This window comes from Aspergillus terreus, genomic scaffold (assembly GCF_000149615.1).
Source record: "Aspergillus terreus NIH2624 scaffold_1 genomic scaffold, whole genome shotgun sequence".
Classification (NCBI taxonomy): Eukaryota; Fungi; Ascomycota; class Eurotiomycetes; order Eurotiales; family Aspergillaceae; genus Aspergillus; species Aspergillus terreus.
The window spans coordinates 211117-230421 of NT_165972.1; the positions used below are offsets into that span (position 1 = coordinate 211117).

The 19305-nt window shown below is 49.3% G+C and overlaps 8 protein-coding genes across 8 annotated transcripts; 5 read left to right on the forward strand and 3 right to left on the reverse strand.

The window, feature by feature from the left end:
• Nucleotides 1–715: 715 nt before the first annotated feature.
• ATEG_00067 (uncharacterized protein) lies at nucleotides 716–2526 on the forward strand (the record flags this gene model as incomplete). Its single annotated transcript, XM_001210153.1, has 2 exons — nucleotides 716–1884; nucleotides 1938–2526. The coding sequence occupies 2 exons, from the start codon at nucleotides 716–718 to the stop codon at nucleotides 2524–2526; spliced, it is 1758 nt and encodes a 585-aa protein (XP_001210153.1).
• Nucleotides 2527–5121: 2595 nt separating this feature from the next.
• Nucleotides 5122–6106, reverse strand: ATEG_00068 (uncharacterized protein; the record flags this gene model as incomplete). The annotated part of the gene is made up of 3 exons (XM_001210154.1): nucleotides 5122–5582; nucleotides 5656–6000; nucleotides 6052–6106. The coding sequence occupies 3 exons, from the start codon at nucleotides 6104–6106 to the stop codon at nucleotides 5122–5124; spliced, it is 861 nt and encodes a 286-aa protein (XP_001210154.1).
• Nucleotides 6107–6653: 547 nt separating this feature from the next.
• On the reverse strand, nucleotides 6654–7088 carry ATEG_00069 (Dabb family protein; the record flags this gene model as incomplete). The annotated part of the gene is made up of 3 exons (XM_001210155.1): nucleotides 6654–6809; nucleotides 6862–6972; nucleotides 7023–7088. The coding sequence occupies 3 exons, from the start codon at nucleotides 7086–7088 to the stop codon at nucleotides 6654–6656; spliced, it is 333 nt and encodes a 110-aa protein (XP_001210155.1).
• A 1235-nt stretch (nucleotides 7089–8323) lies between these two features.
• ATEG_00070 (uncharacterized protein) lies at nucleotides 8324–10833 on the forward strand (the record flags this gene model as incomplete). Its single annotated transcript, XM_001210156.1, has 4 exons — nucleotides 8324–8683; nucleotides 8869–10019; nucleotides 10077–10418; nucleotides 10473–10833. 4 exons carry the CDS (start codon nucleotides 8324–8326, stop codon nucleotides 10831–10833), a joined length of 2214 nt encoding a protein of 737 aa, XP_001210156.1.
• Nucleotides 10834–11592: 759 nt separating this feature from the next.
• ATEG_00071 (zinc-binding alcohol dehydrogenase family protein) lies at nucleotides 11593–12621 on the reverse strand (the record flags this gene model as incomplete). Its single annotated transcript, XM_001210157.1, has 1 exon — nucleotides 11593–12621. The coding sequence occupies one exon, from the start codon at nucleotides 12619–12621 to the stop codon at nucleotides 11593–11595; it is 1029 nt and encodes a 342-aa protein (XP_001210157.1).
• Nucleotides 12622–13141: 520 nt separating this feature from the next.
• ATEG_00072 (uncharacterized protein) lies at nucleotides 13142–13889 on the forward strand (the record flags this gene model as incomplete). The annotated part of the gene is made up of 3 exons (XM_001210158.1): nucleotides 13142–13541; nucleotides 13700–13716; nucleotides 13857–13889. The coding sequence occupies 3 exons, from the start codon at nucleotides 13142–13144 to the stop codon at nucleotides 13887–13889; spliced, it is 450 nt and encodes a 149-aa protein (XP_001210158.1).
• Nucleotides 13890–14472: 583 nt separating this feature from the next.
• On the forward strand, nucleotides 14473–15261 carry ATEG_00073 (uncharacterized protein; the record flags this gene model as incomplete). Its single annotated transcript, XM_001210159.1, has 2 exons — nucleotides 14473–14771; nucleotides 14832–15261. The coding sequence occupies 2 exons, from the start codon at nucleotides 14473–14475 to the stop codon at nucleotides 15259–15261; spliced, it is 729 nt and encodes a 242-aa protein (XP_001210159.1).
• A 1851-nt stretch (nucleotides 15262–17112) lies between these two features.
• Nucleotides 17113–19130, forward strand: lys9 (saccharopine dehydrogenase (NADP+, L-glutamate-forming); the record flags this gene model as incomplete). Its single annotated transcript, XM_001210160.1, has 11 exons — nucleotides 17113–17126; nucleotides 17180–17259; nucleotides 17297–17608; nucleotides 17741–17947; nucleotides 18010–18048; nucleotides 18151–18235; nucleotides 18292–18550; nucleotides 18606–18694; nucleotides 18747–18862; nucleotides 18916–19034; nucleotides 19092–19130. The coding sequence occupies 11 exons, from the start codon at nucleotides 17113–17115 to the stop codon at nucleotides 19128–19130; spliced, it is 1359 nt and encodes a 452-aa protein (XP_001210160.1).
• Between the last annotated feature and the right edge of the window lie 175 nt (nucleotides 19131–19305).

The following is a 19305-nucleotide window of genomic DNA, read 5'->3' on the forward strand; positions in this document are numbered from 1 at the left end:
GATAGGTGCCGATGGCTGTCCATGACCTGGGGGACAGTGAACAGCAACCATCACCATGTCCATAATCGGTAGCGAGTACGGGTCGGCCCTCGTATAATGACCTTCTAGAAGACGAGCAGAATCAAATGTCACCATCCTTCACCATCCCGAAAACTACTGTCTCATCGAGGGAAAAGGATGTATGACGATGAGATCCGGTGGGCTGCGGATGCTCACCCGAGGATCCCGAAACCTTGGTCAAGCCACAACTTTATCCCATCTTCAGTCATTTCTTAAGGATCCCATCTATATCCGAAAGTTCCGGTACATAACCCGGCCCCTCCTGCCATCTCCAGGTGGACACTGGCTGTGTCATACAGATTCAAACAGAGGTGACTTCTATATAAGTCTAAATAAGATAGACTCTCGAATGCTTTGGTTCTCAACAGGTGCAAGCAGGGCCAGCATGGCCGAGCGATCCAGTATCCGGTATATGACGCCGACGACTTCGACCAAGGCACGGCACCAAGCCACGAGCTTCGGTTGCTCACTAATAGTCTTTGGATGTTCATACATATTCTCTAGAAGGACTGAGAAATATGAATTGTCTTTATAGATGGAATGTCTTGTAAGAGGTGCGGGATCACCGATGTGCAATACTTTATACTTTTCTATGGTCTTGTCGTCTAGACATCTCCGGCACCTACGATTATCGTAGGACGTCCAAACCATTGAGATGAGGGTATTGGACGTACTAATAAAATCGGCCACACTCTTGTCGCTGGCGTCTCCGGTATGCGGTAAGTCACCGATTGCCTTGTGGAAAATATCAAGAAGCCAAATAACGCTAGATCGTCATATAGCACGGTCCGATAAAAGTCCATTTCGTCTGCAAAATGCAATTATCAACACACCATCAAGACCCGATGGAGCCTTGTCGCACTTCAACATCACCGCTAGCATTGACGGCAAGCATCAGAACCTGACATTCGTGCTCGAGAGTAGTCGTGCCGGGGCTGAATCCACCCACGTACAATATCTCGATATCGACGGAAATACCAAGCATGTTGAAAAATCAAGCTATAATACGACAAAAGGATCGGTCTGGATACAATCCGCGGGTCGACCTGCGAAGAATGTCGGATGGGCTAGAATCGTTCTCATTCGCGATGGACGACCTCCATTATTCGAAGGGACCTTTACCATTCGGTCGAAGCAGTACGAGATAAAGATACAGAAATCGCACAAAGATACTACAAATGGGGGCTCAGACGAGATCGTTGTTCATCACGTTCCTTCTACCGATGTCATGGGCAGCTCCAGCACCGATCAGGTGTTACTTCAGACAGGCTGTATGACAACGCCAGAGATCTCCCTGGACAGACGAAACCTACAGAGTCGCGAGGAGAGCTACGTGGACCATATTGGAAGCGCAGCAGGATGTCCTCAGTCTCGACAAATCGCCTACATCGGTGTGGCGACAGACTGTTCGTACTCTGCGGCGTTCGACTCACTCGACGACGTCCACAGAAACATAGTAAACCTGGTCAACACCGCCTCCGTCGTCTTCGAAAACAGCTTCAACATCTCCCTCGGCCTGCGCAACCTGACCATCAGCGACGGTCAATGTCCAAACCGCACTTCCGAGCGTACCGCATGGAACTCGCCGTGTTCAAGCGGTGACATGAACTGGCGTTTGAATCGCTTCTCAGCCTGGCGTGGCAGCATCCAAGACACAAACGCATACTGGACCCTGATGACGGACTGTCACAACTCTCGTGCTGAGGTTGGCGTGTCCTGGGTGGGGGATCTCTGCAACCCGGGGTCTGGAAACTTTTACAGCTCGCAGTCTGGTGTCGGCGCTAATGTTGTTGGTCGAACAAGTGCCCAATGGCAGGTATTCACGTAGGTCGCTCGATATGCTGCTCTTGCATTTGGTCCTGGCTAACCTGCTACAGACACGAAGCGGCGCATATGTTCGGGGCGGTCCATGACTGTGACTCGGACACCTGTGAGCAGAGCAGTAATAACACGTGCTGCCCATTCTCGGCCTCAACCTGCGACGCCAATGCCCAGTACATCATGAACCCCTCGTCCAGCAAAGCCATGTCGCGCTTCTCCCCGTGCACGATAGGCAATGTATGTTCTCGTCTGGGCTCCGGAAACGTCAACACGCACTGTCTAGTTCCAGATAGCCCCGGCATCAACACTACTGGCGTGAACGGCGGACAGTGTGGGAACGGTATTCTCGAGCCAGGAGAAGCCTGTGATTGCGGACACGGCGTGTGTGATGAGGTCAAGGCGCGATGCTGCGACATGATGACATGCCAGTGGCGAGGTGGGAATGAATGCGAACGATTCAATCCCGGAAGTGGCGATAACAACGGCTCCTGGGCACAGAGACATCTTGGGCTGGTTATCGGGCTTTCTGTTGGTCTGGGAGGTGGCTTGATATTGTTGGCTTTGGTGAGCGTGGGTATCTATAGCTGGCGACGCCGGAGAGTCGGAAAACGGCTCAGTTCGCTGAGTAGTGCAGGCAGCTTTTAGAATATACAGCCTTATGAGATGCCCTTGCTTCCATTCGCTGAAGCAGGTGAGACCCGGAAGGCATGGCTCACGTGCACTGTCGTTGTTGTCCTGCGTGTAGATTTTGATGCGTTAGAAGCACGCTTCTCATTGAATAGACCTCGAATATTCACCTACGGAGGCTCCAAGTGAAGAGGCCATGTAGGTCGAGTAAGAATAGTTTCGCCTTCATTACAATAACCGTTTCAGAGTGTCCCATCACTAGAGATGGGTATATTCTCATTCAATAGTGGGAGTGACTCTGCACAGGGATTACTTTCACCAGAAACGATGGCGTCACTTGGTGTCTTTCCCACAGGAAGTTATAAATACTTCGCTTCCTCCCCTTCTCTCTTCCCTTTTCTTTCTTCCCTCCATCTCTTCCGCCTTGTCATCCCCCTCCTCTCGAGGGGGGTCTCTCTTTTCCCCCCTTCATCCTCAGCATGCTCTTTCATACAACACACCAGCTACATAGCCCTTCTTACCCAGGTCACCATGCCTCGCGGATGAAGCCAACCATTCTCTTGACACTACCATGACGATTTCTCTGAAATAGCCTTTTGCCGCTAGATTTTGTCGCGGCCATTTAAACCTACTGTCCCTCCTTTCGTTTCGATATGCTTGACTGGGAATCACACGCATTGATCGTTCCCTTGGTCTCTTTCTTGCTCCGCTCATCTGGTCACCGTCCATGTGCTGAAGCCAAGTGAGTTATAAGCAAGCATCGCTCCCTTCTCCTCCCTCCCATTCCGCTGCTCTAACCACTGTGGATGTGCTCGATTAGAGATCACACAAATTCACTGTTCCTTCGTCTGTACCTTCGTCTGTTTCTGGCCCCGCTCCTCTAGTCACCGTCAGTGTGCTTGAAGCCGAGAGAGTCATACGCATTCATCCTTCTCTTCTCCGTCAACATGTTTGAAGTCAAGGGGGTCAAACGCGTTTATCCCTCCCTTCTGCGGTCACCGTTGATGTTGTCATATCCAAGGGAGTCAAACGCATTCGTCCTCCATTCTCCGTCGATATGCTGTCAAACCAAGGGAGTCTTACGCTTTTATTCCTCCCTTCTTCGGTGACCGTCAATACGCTTCAAGCCGAGAGAGTCAAACGCATTCATTCCTCTCTTCTCCGTCGACATGTTTGAAGCCAAGGGAATGAAACGCATTTATCCTCCCTTCTCCGGCGGCCGTCAATATGCTGGATTGGGAATCACACGCTTTCACCTTCCCTTCCTCACCTGCTTGCTCGGCCTCTCGGATCAATTTTGACGTTCTTGATTGAGATACCACGCATTTACATTGTTTTCTTCTCCTTCGCCTTGCTAGTCTTCATGTTTGATTGAGAGCTACACGTAGTATCGCTCCCCCCTCTCCTACTCCAACCCTGATCACTGTCAACATGTCTAATTGGGAGCCACACGCATTCATCGTTCCTTTACGCTCTTTCCTTTCCTGTCGTTTCTGCTCACGCTTTCCTCACTTGGCGGTTTTATGTCATAATCACTTCTGCTTTCCTCCGTCCACATGTTACAATCACTTCGTCCTATGCTTTCGTTCTACGTTGACACCTCGCAACATGACATTGTGACATCTGGATCCTTTTTTATGAAATAAAACGCTTCGATCTCTCACACTCCGTATTTCGCTCCACATATCTAGGTTGAACCACCGGTATACCAGCTGAGACGAATGAGCTGGTTTGACCTCTAATCTAGCGTCTTCCAACCACAAGTTGCCGAGGATCTCTGTGATGATGCCTCAGTCAAATCGCGGCTCTCGGCATACAATAATACGGTATTCTACGCATACCTGGAGAAAATCACAAGACTCCGGTCAAAGATCGCGAGGCACCGAAGATGGTTCTGGGGGATTTTGGCAATTGGATTCTGTCAAGCTCTACCGCTACAATTGCCATGCTAACACGATGGAGTGAGTGAGAAAAGCTAGTACAATATACGACGGCGAAGAAGCACGCCCTTGCTACTACGGATGCGTTGTGCGAGATTAGAAGGAATTTTCACAACCGTGTCGACGCAGACAGAGCATGTTTCAACTACTACGGCCGCATCTGTTAAGCTTGGTACAACAACATCGGTCCATCTAACCACCACAGAATCTGCTTTAACATCTCATCCGCCTCTCACTGCTTCTACTACGGTGTCAACTACTTAATCTACCCTAAGTATTTTAACTGCTACGTTATATTCTGCCTCTTCTGTTATTACAACAAACCCGCTACGCCAGCGTCTTTAACTTCTACTGCACCCTCAACTACGATGTCTTTCATTTCCTCCACTTCTTCGGTATCTCTCAGGATGCCTAATGCTCATTCCATTACTGTGTCCACGGTAAGTACGACTTCTGTGGTATCTCCGAGTAGATGATTATTAATTGTATACTGATTCTGAGGTTGGACTGAAGGGCAGTACCTAAGTACCTGGTCTAGGCATTAAGGTACATCAGGACCCTACCGGAAAGGGCTGAACTCTTCACGGTGTCACCTATACTTGCAGTCTACAGCTATACTATTCCAGACGGCGACAACTAATGATATTAGTACTCATTGATCCTAATCAGTTCCCTACTTGTCTTTGCACTGCTGACCCGCCCACTTAGTGTAACTTCTGGACCTCCTCACAATCTCCATGATGTCATCCATACATTCCAACAAGTAGCGCCGTATGACCAATGCTGTGGAAGTCGCGAGTTGTCTCTCTAGTTTCAAGCACAGCTGCTTCCAATCAATTCGCTCATCGTCAACTCCCACTATCTCGTAGAAGAATTCGGTTGATATTCTCGATCGCCAATACATGTTACCCATAGAAACGCCCAACTCTTTCTCTATAAATGCCACCGTCTGAGATGGAAGATAATCGAAAATCATACATAACAGTTCCAGCGGGAGGTTGCAGCTCCCGACTCGAGCCTTTTGAGGAGCAGGCTGGCGTTTCCCTTTTTTCTTCTTCTTTGTCGTTTTTCTTCGGCGTCCCTGTTTTAAGGCCGAGGAGATAGCGTCCGAAACGCGTTTTGTGCGCACAGGATCTGGAATATGCCCAAGTGTTAGTAAACTACATCAGGGGTCTATGAAGTAATGGTCGGACTGGGGATGACTGACCTTCCTGACTTGCATCAGGATTCCAGCACTTGGGCTGATAGCCCGTTTGAGTGTATTTTGTCCGAAGCGCCAATCTCAACGTGTTCATATCCCTCTCCGCAACAGTACGCAGTTCGTGATGCGAGAGTAGCTCCCAGCAACGGGAGTGGATGTAATAACCGGCCAACTCTTTCGGCGTCGTGGATGGACTAAGAATCCTGGGTGCTACCATCCTTGGATCTTGTACTGTGTTCCAATCGCGGTAGTAAAATCCATCATCCTCATCCACTGGGATGCACTGGGTGAACTTATCGTGTAGTTTCACGCCAGAAATCCAGCACATCTCATCCCCAGGGTCGTAGAGAACTGACAGGGTTGGTTAATTGCTCGATCTGTTTGACGTTGTGGATGTCTTACCCATGCGGTAAGTGTTCCACCAGACCTTTTTCCTATAGAACTTGGACGACTCCATGTCTTCGGCAGGATAGATAGGACCTGGGGTGGGATGCAAAAAGTCGTAAGTTGAAATGTCCCATTGGGAACTGGCGGATCGGGGCAGGAATCCGCATATAAGGCAGTGCGGTGCATTACGGTAAGTATCGGACTTGAAAATGATATAGAGGTCTTTGGGTAAAGAGACCATTCTGGTTTCTCAGATTATGCGTTCAGAGGAATTTGATTGAGGTTGAGGGCAGATGAAGGTGTCATCTAAAGAAGCACTATATAGTGTACGTTCTATTCTAAGGCGGTTATGACGTGCAGGCAGGTTCAGCGCGGAGTTCGGTGCTCAGAGACATCCATGGATTCAGGCACATCGACACCTTCGGACATCTTCTTCCGCAGGGCTTTAAGCCATTGATCCTACCCTGGCCTAAGGTTTGTGTATATTCTCAGGAACTTTGTAAGAGTAGATGTCAGAGATGAGCATATATAGTGTGGCCGTTTTGAAACTCAAGACCAATTGGACCGTGATATACAGGCACGAATCAACATGCATTTGTCCACAAACGCTCCGATCTTCAGAAAACCCCAGGGGTGAAATCAATGACCTGTGCTTTCTCAAGCACATCCCCCAAGCTCTGGACGAATTCCCGATGCGCTGGGTCCTCATTGACATAGTAATCCCGATCGGCGGCGCTGTCGTACTCAACTACAAAGGCGTGGGTGATGCCACCCTGAGAAACTCAGTATTTCAACTAGTGCCTTGCTCTAGCAATGTTCACACACCTGCATCCCTTCAGGGGAATTGTCTACACCGCCCGACGAGGATTTGATGTATGGCTTTTGAGATGCCGGATGGATGCATTTGTCCTTCAAAGCCAGCATGCGAGAACAAACCTATGTCAGAAGATTAGTACCTGCGATCCTGGCTGGCTGGCATCACATACATCTTTGACGACTTCGGGGGGCGTGTCAGCTTTGAATTGGAAAAGGACTATATGGGTGAGCGGCATGGCGGGCGACGGATTGGGAAGACTGGAGCTGGCGGAATGGAAGGACCAAACTATGAAGCAAAGAAGGATCGCAGTGATCAAGAAACTCGTTAATTGTCTTATGGATGCCATCATATGATAAGCAGTTCCGTCACTGCCGCGCGGGGTAAACAAAGGGTCAGGTGACGCGACAACTAAATCGACCTGCATTCAGCTTTTTATAAGCTGCAGAGCTTGCAATGCCACCTGCACTGCGCTCAGAATAATGCTTTATCCCCCCGAAAATTGATACCAGCCAGAATGTCCAGTACTGAAGCGTATCCCGCCTGTGTTGAAATAGATCTCCAATCGACTTGGGGTGTGCATCCCGGAGCTCCTTGCGATGTGATCAATCCTCTCGCAGAGCACAGGAAAATCTCGAGCCGTGAAGTAAATCGATCGGCCCACGGGAATCAGAGGTGATAGCCCTGTCGTGTGTTTCTTCCCGCACATCGATGGAAGCGAAGTAGCTGCGAAATATCTCGCTGTTGCCACGAGGGTCCATACTGGAGTGCTAGCTGCTGCTCGCAAAGGCGTAGACTACTCCCTGGGAATGGAGCATATTCGGGCAGAATGAGGGATAACAGAAGAGCGATATGGTACCATCCCATGTCAACCACGGTGTCCAGAACGCTCGTCCTGGGGGATACCGACCAAGATTCTTCTTTCTCATGCAGCCTATCCTGGCTGGTTTTGAGAGACTGTTTTCTCACTTTGGACCTGAACATGGCATGACCAACTCGCCGGCCTGTGAATACGTCAGTACGTAGGTCAAAACAGGTTAATGACGACTCCCACTCATAACCGCTGACTCGTGCCATATCATGTCAATCGCTAGCCTGTATGTTCTCCGAATAGCCTTTCACTTCCTCTGGAAGAATGGCCTTGACTTTGTCACGATACAACAAGACACGCTTTGGAAGGACTGACGGCGGGTGCTCAGATGTCCAGCAGGGAGAGTCTTGTAATACCGTTGTTTAGCAGCACACAGACATCCATATTAGACTCAGGTAAGGGGAGTTGCCGCGCGCGTAGCTGCATACGATCAACACCTGGCCTTGCGCTAAGTGGCTCGGGTCCTTTCCTGCTTTCATCCTAACGGCACGGGCCGGGATGAGGGGAGAGGCCGTCCAGCGCCAAAACCTCGCTCTTCCTTTACTCCCCAAAAACACTCTTTTCTGTGGCACATAGACGATCTGTTGGAAAGCTACTGCCACATGGAGACACCCGATCGTCACATTCACCCGCACGATGCGGCGGACAGCGCGCCCCATGTCAGCCCGGTATGGCAAGCAACCATCGACAAATATTACGAAAAGCTGAGAAGAGAGGGAGTAAAAGCCCCAGCAGTTGATCAAGATCTCTGGAGTATCCATACTTCAGATGATTTGCTCCAGCAAATCCAACCTCACACCCCACAGGGCTCTACTCCCCCGGCGAACTGGATGTGGTCCTTACGCCGACTGAAGTCGATCATTCTCAACATCAATGACTTCGTTGCCGTTATAAAATTGGTGCTGGGAATGAATGGACAGGTTGCCACAATTATCAGGGGATCCATAAGGCTTATCCTGAAGGTATCCCCTACTAGAACAGCATCTCGTTGCAGAACATCTGCTGAGTCTTTCAGTTTGCGCAACCGGTCCTCCCAGAGATCGTGGATATGCTCGAATAGCTGAGTCGTGCACTACCTCGGTTTCCTGGGCAAGAGCTTCCCCTAACGAAATCTCTCGAGGATGCACTTTTGGACGCTTATACTGAGATCATATTGTTTTGCGCGCACTCCATTGGCTGCTTTTGGAACAACCCAAATATAACAAAAAGCGGAGATTTATGGTTGAGGTTCAGTAATGACTTCTCAAAAGTCATAGCAGAGCTTCGGACGTCCTCCAGAATCGTGGAAGAAAGGGCTGATATGATCCGTCTCACCAGAGACACCGGCAGGATTGACACCATTGACGCGATCAGGGTCTCCCAGGGACATCATTCCAGCAAAAAGAACCTTCCATGTTACATGATCCCTTATGGCCTGAATCTGAGATTCTACGGAAGAACCTCTGAGACAGAGAGGCTGGGAAAGGCTCTTGATCCTAGGAGTCCCAGCGGAACCCTGAGAGTGATAGCAATTCATGGAACCGGCGGTATTGGAAAGACTCAGCTCGCACTACACTATGCCAACACATCTACGAACCTATACGATGCAGTGATTTGGATTCCATCAGGGAAGCAAATGAAGGTCATGCAAACTTTGTCTACCTTTTCAAGAAGGCTAGGCATTTCTGGCAGTGAGGACGTCGAGGATGACTATCAGTCAATCCAGAAAGTGAGGGACTGGTTGAACACATCAGAGAAAACCTTCCTTTTAGTCTTTGATAATGTGGAAAACGACGCAATTCTGAACCAAATTTGGCCCACAAGTGCAAGAGGGTCTGTGATCATTACCTGTCGCTCACAGTCGGTTGCGTCCAAGCGAACCGCAGATTCAATACATCTCCAAGGCTTCACCCCAGAAACAGGGCTGCAGGTTTTGCTCTCTTTAACTGGCCTTCAGTCTACAAACGTGGATGAGGAGGATGTCGCACGAGAGTTGATACAAATTTTGGGTGGCCACTCTCTCGCAATGGTCCACATCAGTGACTTCATAAGAGACCGAGGGTATTCTTATCAGGAACTGCTACCAGTCTATAAGAAGTCCGCCGAGAAGATACTCGCGCGGTCTGAAGTCCCCAGTCAGTATGGGCACACGATACGGACTGTGTGGGATGTGTCTTTCGAAACCCTCTCCGTTGAATCGAGGGTCCTACTTGGGATTCTTGCTTTTTTCGATCCAGACAACATCCCGGAGTGGATCCTTTCGAACACAAGAGCAAGGATTACAGAGTCTGGTATGCAATTTTTATTTGACGAGTTTGAGTGAGTCACGGTTCTTTCAGTACGACTTTGAAGTTCGCCCATACTTATCGTCCACAGTTTTGGAGATGCGATAATTGGCCTTACAAAGATATCGCTCATCCATCGGCTTTCTTCGCACAAAGCCATATCAATACATCGCTTGATCCAATTCACAGTTTTCTCACGACTATCGGCGATGGATAAGACCAAATATTTAGATTTTGCCGTTCGGGTGTTATCCTACGGGTTTCCGAACAGCTGGGATGAAAGGACACACCAGCAGGGCCATGGCTGGGAATCTTGGGAAACCTGCGGCGCAATTCTGCCACACGTCAGCTGGCTTATCCGATTGACTAGGGAACACTCTCTGCAAGTGACCGATGTGGAGCTTTTCGCGGAATTAATCTTTCGCGCCGGAACGTAAGTTTGATCTTCACCTGCCAGGGACAGATAGACTAATGTGGTCCTATACAGATACCTGTGGGAGAAGGAACAGCCTACAATGGCACGCTCGTTCATTGAATACGGCCTCAGCCTGGATATCAAACAATCTACTCCAAACTATGCCCAAGCATACCGTCTTCTAGGCCACATTGGTCTCGACATGGCACAGCCGAGAGCGGCATTGGCGGCGTATGAGAAAGCACTTGCTGCTCGCGAAACACTGGAGGAGCCGAATTCCCCGCCGATTGCTGACATTTATGACTCCATTGCCTGCAGCTATACGGAACAAGGCAGGGTCGCCGAAGCATTCGAATACCTGTCAAAAGCGGCCATATCCATCGCGCGCACAACCCCCTTCATATGGGCCGGACACAAGCAATCTACGCCATGACGTATCTTCGCGCGGGGCAGCCGAGCGAAGCACTAACCGCACTGAAAAGCTGCTGGGAGCTTCAGGGTCTGGACGAAGAACAGATAAGCCAGTCCCAATATCCTAAGCACAGTGGGGATATTCTTCTCTTATCTCGGATCAAGTACGCCCAAGGTCTGAAGAAAGAGGCCCAGCAACTAGCCTCGCGAACCATTTCCATCCGTTGCGGTCTGTTTGGAAATAAAGGGCCTCTAGTTGCGGACTCCATGTTTACAGTAGCCCGCATGTTGGAGCCTGATGGGAAGGACGTATTGGCTGCTACCTTGTTACGCTTGGTGGTCAAGATGAGTCGGGGCGGCTTCGAGATGCAGGGACATCTCGCACGATCCCTGTGGTTTTTAGCCGCTATTGAAAGCCGACTAGGAGATAGAAATCAGGCTGAAGTTCTAAGGGTGGAAGCTAGAATGGAGAGACAGGCGATTGTCGGGAGGGAGACTACGGATGAGGATAGTGATGACTCGTTCATGCGGCTAGTGGGATGGATGCTCTGGTAACCGAAGGGTTCGCTGCGTGTTTTCTGGTAACGTGGTATTCACTATAAGGCAGTTTCTCAGCTGAATGATCATTATGCTACAAAAAAATAAACCACTATCTTACCGTGGAGACCAAAAGCTATGGATACAGAGCCTGCATTGCCCCGTCTTAGGCTGCTAAGTGCAGAATTTGCGAAAAGAACACTCTAACCCAAGGTAAGTTATATTAAACACCCATGGACTAACCCTAGTCTTGAAACTTCACAACATATTTGACAGCGCTGGCTTTACCTTCCTTCAAATTCGTCAATGCTGTTTGGATACCTTCCAGACCACCTGGTACAATCTCATGCGGATGAGACTTAAGCCAGCCCTCACTGAGTCCCCTGCTCGCCATCCGAGACCACACAAATGCAAAGTCTTGGTCATCCGTATGGCAGGTCCCAACGTTGCTGAACTCGACGCGAGTCGTGGAGGGCAATTCGTCGGGTCGCATCGGGATGACGACTGACACCGCACCAGCGGTCTGGTCCAGCACTCTGCTAATAACATCGAAGCTAGATTTCTCGCTGACCGCATCTACCGCATATAGAAGACTTTCGCCCGCCGGAATGGCATCCTGGATCGCGCACGCAACGGCAGATACCCCCTTGCGATAGTCGATCACAACGTCCCCTTTCTCCTGGCTCAGAAGGCCCTGGACATAATCCATGCCTCTTCCTGCAATGCTGATGATAGGATGGATGTCCGCCTTCTGCAAGAGTTTGATCGCAAATGACCCGACAGCAGTGGCAGCGCCGTAGACCAACACCCCTCCTCGGGGCTTACTGGCCCACGACTTGTTGCTCAACCACGGTTCGGGAAGTCCCAAGCGAGCAAATAAAGCCAGGGAAGCAGTTGCTGCTGCGAGGGGGATGGTTGCTGCCTCCTCGAAGGAGACATGGGGCGGGATATGGAAGGTCGTGTGCGCTTTCCCGATGGCATATTCGGCAAAGCTTCCATGGGGCGTCATGTAATCGTGAAATGCGGCTACCCGGTCCCCAACTTTGAACTCGAAGACATCGTCGCCGATGGCGTGGACGTATCCTGCAATGTCGTCGCCGGTATTGGTGCCATTGAACTGGTCAAACCACTCGGGGAATTTCCAATCTTTAGGGTTCGTGCCGCTGGCCACCACCTTGATCAGGACTTCACCGGGCCCAGGCTTAGGAATGGGCACTGTGTGAAGCTGGACCTCCACTGTCCCATTTTTGCTGTAGACGAGGGCTTCTTCCATGTTGGTATCGACAATATGAAGGGCGCTTCAGGCAGAGATGAGGAAATTACTGGCACTAAGGAGGACGGGAGCGGAAGAGGGTCTTTTATGGATACCGATAATCTATCCCACCGGAACCGATGGTCCGGTATTAAAACCGGCATTTGTAATCATGGGCTGCTTTCAAAAATTTGACCAGCAGCCTTTGGCTCAGTGCATTCCTTGTCTGTACCCTAGTACTGGCCGTGGGTATCCCGGGGAGAGTCGAAGACTTTGCGATTGCTGACATTGCTGCCATGCTTGATGATGTCAAAGTCAACAGACAAGCATTGATGGCCCCACTATACGGACTAACCCTTTCAGGTAATACCAGTAGTACAGTAGTATGCCTAGATTCAGTGAGCTGCCTAACAACAGTTTAATGAGAGTCTTCCTTTGTTTAGGGAGGTCACATGGTGGAGGCGCATACAAATGCTAAGAGGTATAAATGTCAAGCGGTAACCCTCTACATCGCCCCCTTCACTCACATCCAACTCCCTCAATGACCGTACAACTCCCACCAGATCCTCGATTGAAAAGTCCATCCCACTACAACCAAGAAGATGTTATCACTGTAGTGACAGAGTTCTATCGGTTTCTTACCACCCTTGTCTTTTATGAGCCCGCCGACATTCTCTATCCACCCCCGGAAGGATGGCCACAGGTACGGGAAAAGTTGGCCCCATGGCACAAGACCGACGAGGTGGTTGAACTGCTACGCCATCTCCCGTATCTTGATTCTAGGCTTGGTATTTGGAAGATTATACCATGGTCCCGGCCGTGTGATTACATTAGTCGAGACCTTCGATTCAATAATCCTGTTACGCAATTTCCTCCTTGGGTAATCAACCTCACAAAATCCTCCAGGATCGGCGTCAACCTGATGTTAGATACATCCGACGGTAGGTATCTCATCCTGCCCATACATACCTACTCTGATATTTTACATAGGAACTGTAACCGAGTATATAACGGATGGCTTGTGAAACGAGCCAGACTACGCAGAGGATGACCCGCGCCAGTGGCGGAATAAATGTGAGGATGTAACTATGCCTCTCAGAGAGTATCTGGAGAAATGTAAGGATTCTTACTTGAATCTGAACTGGATTCCACCCGTCAGTCGTTGGGACATCCAGCAGTATCTTCATCTCTGGGATGAAGTGGGAGGGGGTGATGGTCCAAAGACTATTGTAAGTACTATTGCAACGTTCCTCCAGATATGGTCTGATGACTATTCAGGCCATACGTGATACATACATAGCGCATGGATGGCCGGACTTGTTTGATCGGGAGGCTTGCAAGAGGGCATTATTCCAACTATATAGCAAATAGCTCGGCCCAAGGGATTCTGAGAATTGACAGCAGTATCCTGTTCCATTCCTACTGACTGTCTCCACTATGAAACTCTCTTTGTGTTTCTTTTCTAATAAACAATAATTTTCTTTCTTTCTTGTTATCAGCAGCTCAATTCCGACCTCAGAATCATCCTCAGCACCGTAGCCTACCAACCATTATCCAAACTGCCACTAATATTCTTTCTTCCCTGGATGATGTGTTAGCTGCGCCGCAAATTAGGGATACCCATCATATAATTTTAGACACGCGTTCTGAATGGAACCACTAAACTTGTGCATCATATGTACTACGCCGCATGCATGCCCTTGTCGATCACAATCAGAACGATTATCTTAAGAGGATCAGCGTAGGCGCTAGGTACGCCTGTAAGCGCCACTCGACTTGGAGCTCACGTCGCATGACAAAAGCAGAACTCTTCCGTACATAAATCCTCCTTTTTACAAATTTTCAAACCCACAAACACGGATATTAAGAAGAATGGCTTCTTCGTCACATACCTCTGGAGATTCTATGGCCGACCTATTGGCCTCTCCACCAAGAACATCCATGCAAATCCGCGGAACACATAAAACAAGCAAGGTGATCGATGTCGTCGACTTTGATCTGTGGATTGACTGTGCAAGAGTGGCTGAAATCAAGTCTGGGCAGTTTTTGACGTGTGATCCAAGAGATTATCGTCACTGGGAATTATCCACTGGCGAGCATAATCGCGGGTTTCAGGCGATATCTGAAGACTGGCTTGATGAATGGCTCAGAAATAGCGGCGATAATTGTCGGTATGGCTTCTTGTTTCTCTTACCCGTTATCACTACTAACAGTACCTCATGTACTACTAGCTGGACCCTCCGCAAAATCGTCCGGATGTCTGATGATGAGTGTCGCGGTATAAAGGTTCATATAGAGTCCCTTGCACGCCAAATTGCCTACTGTGGGTCCGTCGATGTCGTATTCCATGGCCTGACAATGGAGGACCATACCATGTCTCTGTCACAGACAGTGGAAGGGCAGAGAGCAGAACTTCGAGTGGAATGGAGTTGGGCCCATCTTTTCACTCCCCAAGACACATCACGAGACCACTGTATAATGAATGCAATGGTTGATCGTACGAAAGGCTTTGTCTCTTTCGACAATCCAGGACCGTCCTATGGGATGTCACCGTTCAGAAGAGCTATAAAACCTGGTTCTCGTATTGTATCAGGAGAGCGGGATGCTGTTGGAGTAAAGCATTCTGTGCGAATATTTTCACCATGGGGGTCAGAAGAATGATTCTTTGGAAGCATCTACTATATTCCTGGCTATCCAGTGCTAGGGGGACTAGAAAATTGGAGGCTCTGTTTCCGTTTCTGGCAAACCACCACGCTTATTGTGTAGTCGGTCGGATTCCCAACTGCTACAATGGCCCAGCCTTCATCATCTTGACAAATATAGAGTAATGATAAATAGTCAGGGCGCCAGGTCTATTTCACTGTACTTTAGGTAAAAATCGCGATCATTTCTTAAAGTTCTTCTATCTCAACCACGTGATATCATAAAAATGATCGGCCAGGATCTCCAGCAATAAGTAGAGGAATAACATCGGCTGGTGGAGTCCCGTAGATTTACTTATCAGAAAAAGTTGGAATTTTTCTGAATAAAGCAGTTATCATCTTGAGGCCTCATTCCCTAAAGCCCTCAACTTCTATACCTCTAAGCACCTAAATCCTTAAGTCACAATAAATCGAGAGGTGAGTAGGGAGTAATACTTCATTCATGCAATTTCAATGGACTGGCTCCGCCCCCTATCTTACTCCGAGAGTCTGTTGGGTCTGAGACGAAGTTAAGCCCCGAACAGTGGAGACGCCTAGTTCTAGCGAGGTTACATTTGACTTCGTGGCGTCCTAGGTCACTAGCACTTTTGCGAGCCTTACCGAGACTGGGCAATGTCTCCCTGTATGAATTCTCCCAATAAGCGTATCTGGGATCGCAGCCCTACGTGGGCCGATATTCTAGAGAAGTAGCGCCCGAACATAGCCGACCGCTTCTCTTCTCGTTCCTTCGGATGTTTTCCACTTGACAAAAAATCCATCCACGAAATAATCATCGAGCTCGATGCTCTCCAGTAAGTTCAAACAATGAGACACTATGAGGACCATAGCTTACGGTGGATAGTTTTGTATAAAACCCTCCACCACCGACAGGTGGAGGATGTTCCCTGCCAGTTGTCTCGGTCTACAATCATCCAGGCCTTCCATCAGCATTTCCTTATGATCCGCGCAATCTACCCCGGATTTCATATAATAACGAACCAACCCATCAATTCCTGTTCGACGGCCTTCTCAATCCACAATCCAGAATCCGATGTCATCACCAACTGCTCCTTATTCAGCCTAGACGATGGACTGGGCTTGGAAATTCAGGTAGGGTTGGGTATGAGAATTGCATGTCAGTGGACTGTCCATTCTCGAAATAAGGGTTCGGACATAGGCTTTACCAAGCAGACAGAGGAAGGATCCATATCCCGAAGGAGAAAGACTCCGGACTCGCCCAGCGATATATACTTGGTCGAAGAGACCAAGTTCGATTTGTTGAGGCCACTTGATCGTTTGGCGCGAACCAACAGTAATAAAAGCAAATCGTTGGAGAATATCTTAATCTTCCTTGAGAGGTTGAAGAAGGGAGAAATACAACTTTAAGGCTATGTGCGATCACTTATATTCGCCTTCTATTGTCATGTTGTTCCGTGTCCGTGTACATAGGTAGATATATATCGCCATGCCAAGCCATAAGCAACGGAAAATACAATAGAGCCTCTTATATCATAAAATTTTAGGGTCTAAATGTTTCTACAACTATCCTCCATATTAACTGAAGTTGGACGCGGCGTCATCTAATCGCCTTGCCTTGCAAGTTAAGGATATAGAGCGGTTTGATCCAATGATATGTTCTGTATCACTTGGACACATAGGTACCGGTGTGATTACATCATGATCCAGTTGCTGACTCACTCCCTCTGGGGGGGTCCCCGAAGATCGGACGTCCCTCCGCTACCCCGCCATCCGAAGACTTTTCCCTTCATTGATCCCCAACAACATACTCTTCCAAGCACAGAGACCGGGAAAACTACGAGATATCCTCACAATGGCTTCCCACAAGTAAGACACGGCTTCCCCGTGTCTGGAATCCGCTAAATCTCATGTTTCTCTAGGGTATTGATGCTCGGCGCTGGCTTCGTCACGAGACCGACTCTCGATATTCTTTCCGAGTCGGGCATCCCCGTGACCGTCGGTATGGATTATCTCGGCTTATGACACTTCCTGAATAGCTCAATTGACTTCTGTTTCCTCTTTTTCAGCCTGCAGAACCCTCGAATCTGCCAAGTCCCTCTCGGCCGGCGTCAAGAATGCCACTCCCATCTCCCTTGATGTCACCAACGATCAGGCTCTGGACGCCGAGGTCGCGAAGCACGATCTGGTCATCAGCTTGATCCCCTATACCTTCCACGCCACCGTTATCAAGTCCGCCATCCGTCAAAAGAAGCACGTTGTCACCACCAGCTACGTCTCTCCGGCTATGATGGAGCTCGACCAGCAGTGCAAGGATGCCGGCATCACGGTTATGAACGAGATCGGTCTGGGTATGTACTTTCGGCAACTTAGTCTCCGTGTGTCACTTGTTAATTGACTCTGTCATAGATCCGGGCATTGACCATCTCTGTGAGAATCCACCCACGATATAAAATCGACCGCACGATTGCTGACCCTGTCAGATGCTGTCAAGACCATCGAGGAGGTTCACAAGGAGGGAGGCAAAATTACCTCGTTCTTGTCCTACTGTGGAGGTCTCCCGGCCCCTGAGAGCTCTGGAAACCCTCTAGGTTACAAATTCTCTTGGTCTCCCCGCGGCGTTCTCCTGGCGCTGAGAAACGCGGCCAGCTTCTACAAGGACGGCAAGGTCGTCAACGTGTCTGGTCCTGGTAAGAATCCTAGCGCAACCCAGCTTTTTGCGTGAGAACAAACACTCACAAGAGACAAACAGACCTCATGGCTACTGCCAAGCCCTACCACATCTATCCCGGTAAGCATCTCCGTATCTGGCATAAACTGAAGATCGCGGCCTCCGCCCGGAGATCATGAGTGTAACCGATTTTGTCTGTAAAACTGACACTCGAGGACCAAGGTTTCGCCACCGTTGCGTACCCCAACAGAGATTCGACCGGCTACAAGGAGCGCTACAACATTCCTGAAGCCCAGACGGTCATCAGGTACACTTGCCCGGTTAGACGCCATAGCTACACAGACCACTAACATGTATGTGCAGAGGTACTCTGAGATATGCAGGCTTCCCCGAGTTCGTCAAGGTTCTGGTCGACATGGGCTTCCTGAAGGACGAGGAGCAGAGCTTCCTCAAGGAGCCCATTTCCTGGAAGGAGGCTACGCAAAAGATCCTTGGTGCCTCCTCGTCGGACGAGAAGGCCCTGATCGACGCTATCTCCGCCAAGGCCACTTTTGCGAACAACGAGCAGAGAGAGCACCTCTTGGCTGGTCTGAGATGGGTTGGACTCTTCTCGTCGGAGAAGGTGAGCCTTGCCAGTTAACCGTAAGGTACCGCTGATCTTACTAACCTCATTCAAGATCACTCCCCGCGGAAACCCTCTGGACACCATCTGTGCCACTCTTGAGAAGAAGATGCAGTTTGCCGAGGGCGAACGTGACCTTGTTATGTGAGTCGAGGTGTCTTTTCTCAAAGAAAGATCCCTTGCTAACCTTGAGCAGTCTGCAGCACAAGTTCGAGGTTGAGCTGAAGGACGGCACCAAGCAGACGAGAACCTCGACTCTCGTTGAGTACGGTAGCACGGACCCCAACGGCTACTCGGCCATGGCTAAGCTTGGTAAGTGTTTGCACTCGGACTGAATGTTGACAATATTAACCCATTGGACTTAGTCGGCGTGCCCTGTGCGGTTGCTGTCAAGCAGGTTCTGAACGGAACCATTGCCGAAAAGGGTGTTCTTGCTCCCATGAACAGCAAGATCAACGATCCCCTGATCAAGGAGCTCAAGGAGGTAAGTCAGCTATCGAAACACCGCTTCAACTCCGACATGCTGATTTGTATTTTCTAGAAGTACGGCATTGCCTGCAAGGAGGAGATTGTCGCCTAAAAGCAAACAAAAGCAGTAGATATACCTTGTTGGTTGGTAAACTGAATAGAACTCTTGAGACGCATGATTTGTTTGTAAAGAGACGGGCATGTGTATATCTCCTAGACGATCCAGTTGGAATCTTGATTAGGTTAAGCTCCCGCACCAGGCGCAATTCCGGCCGTACAAGTACTCC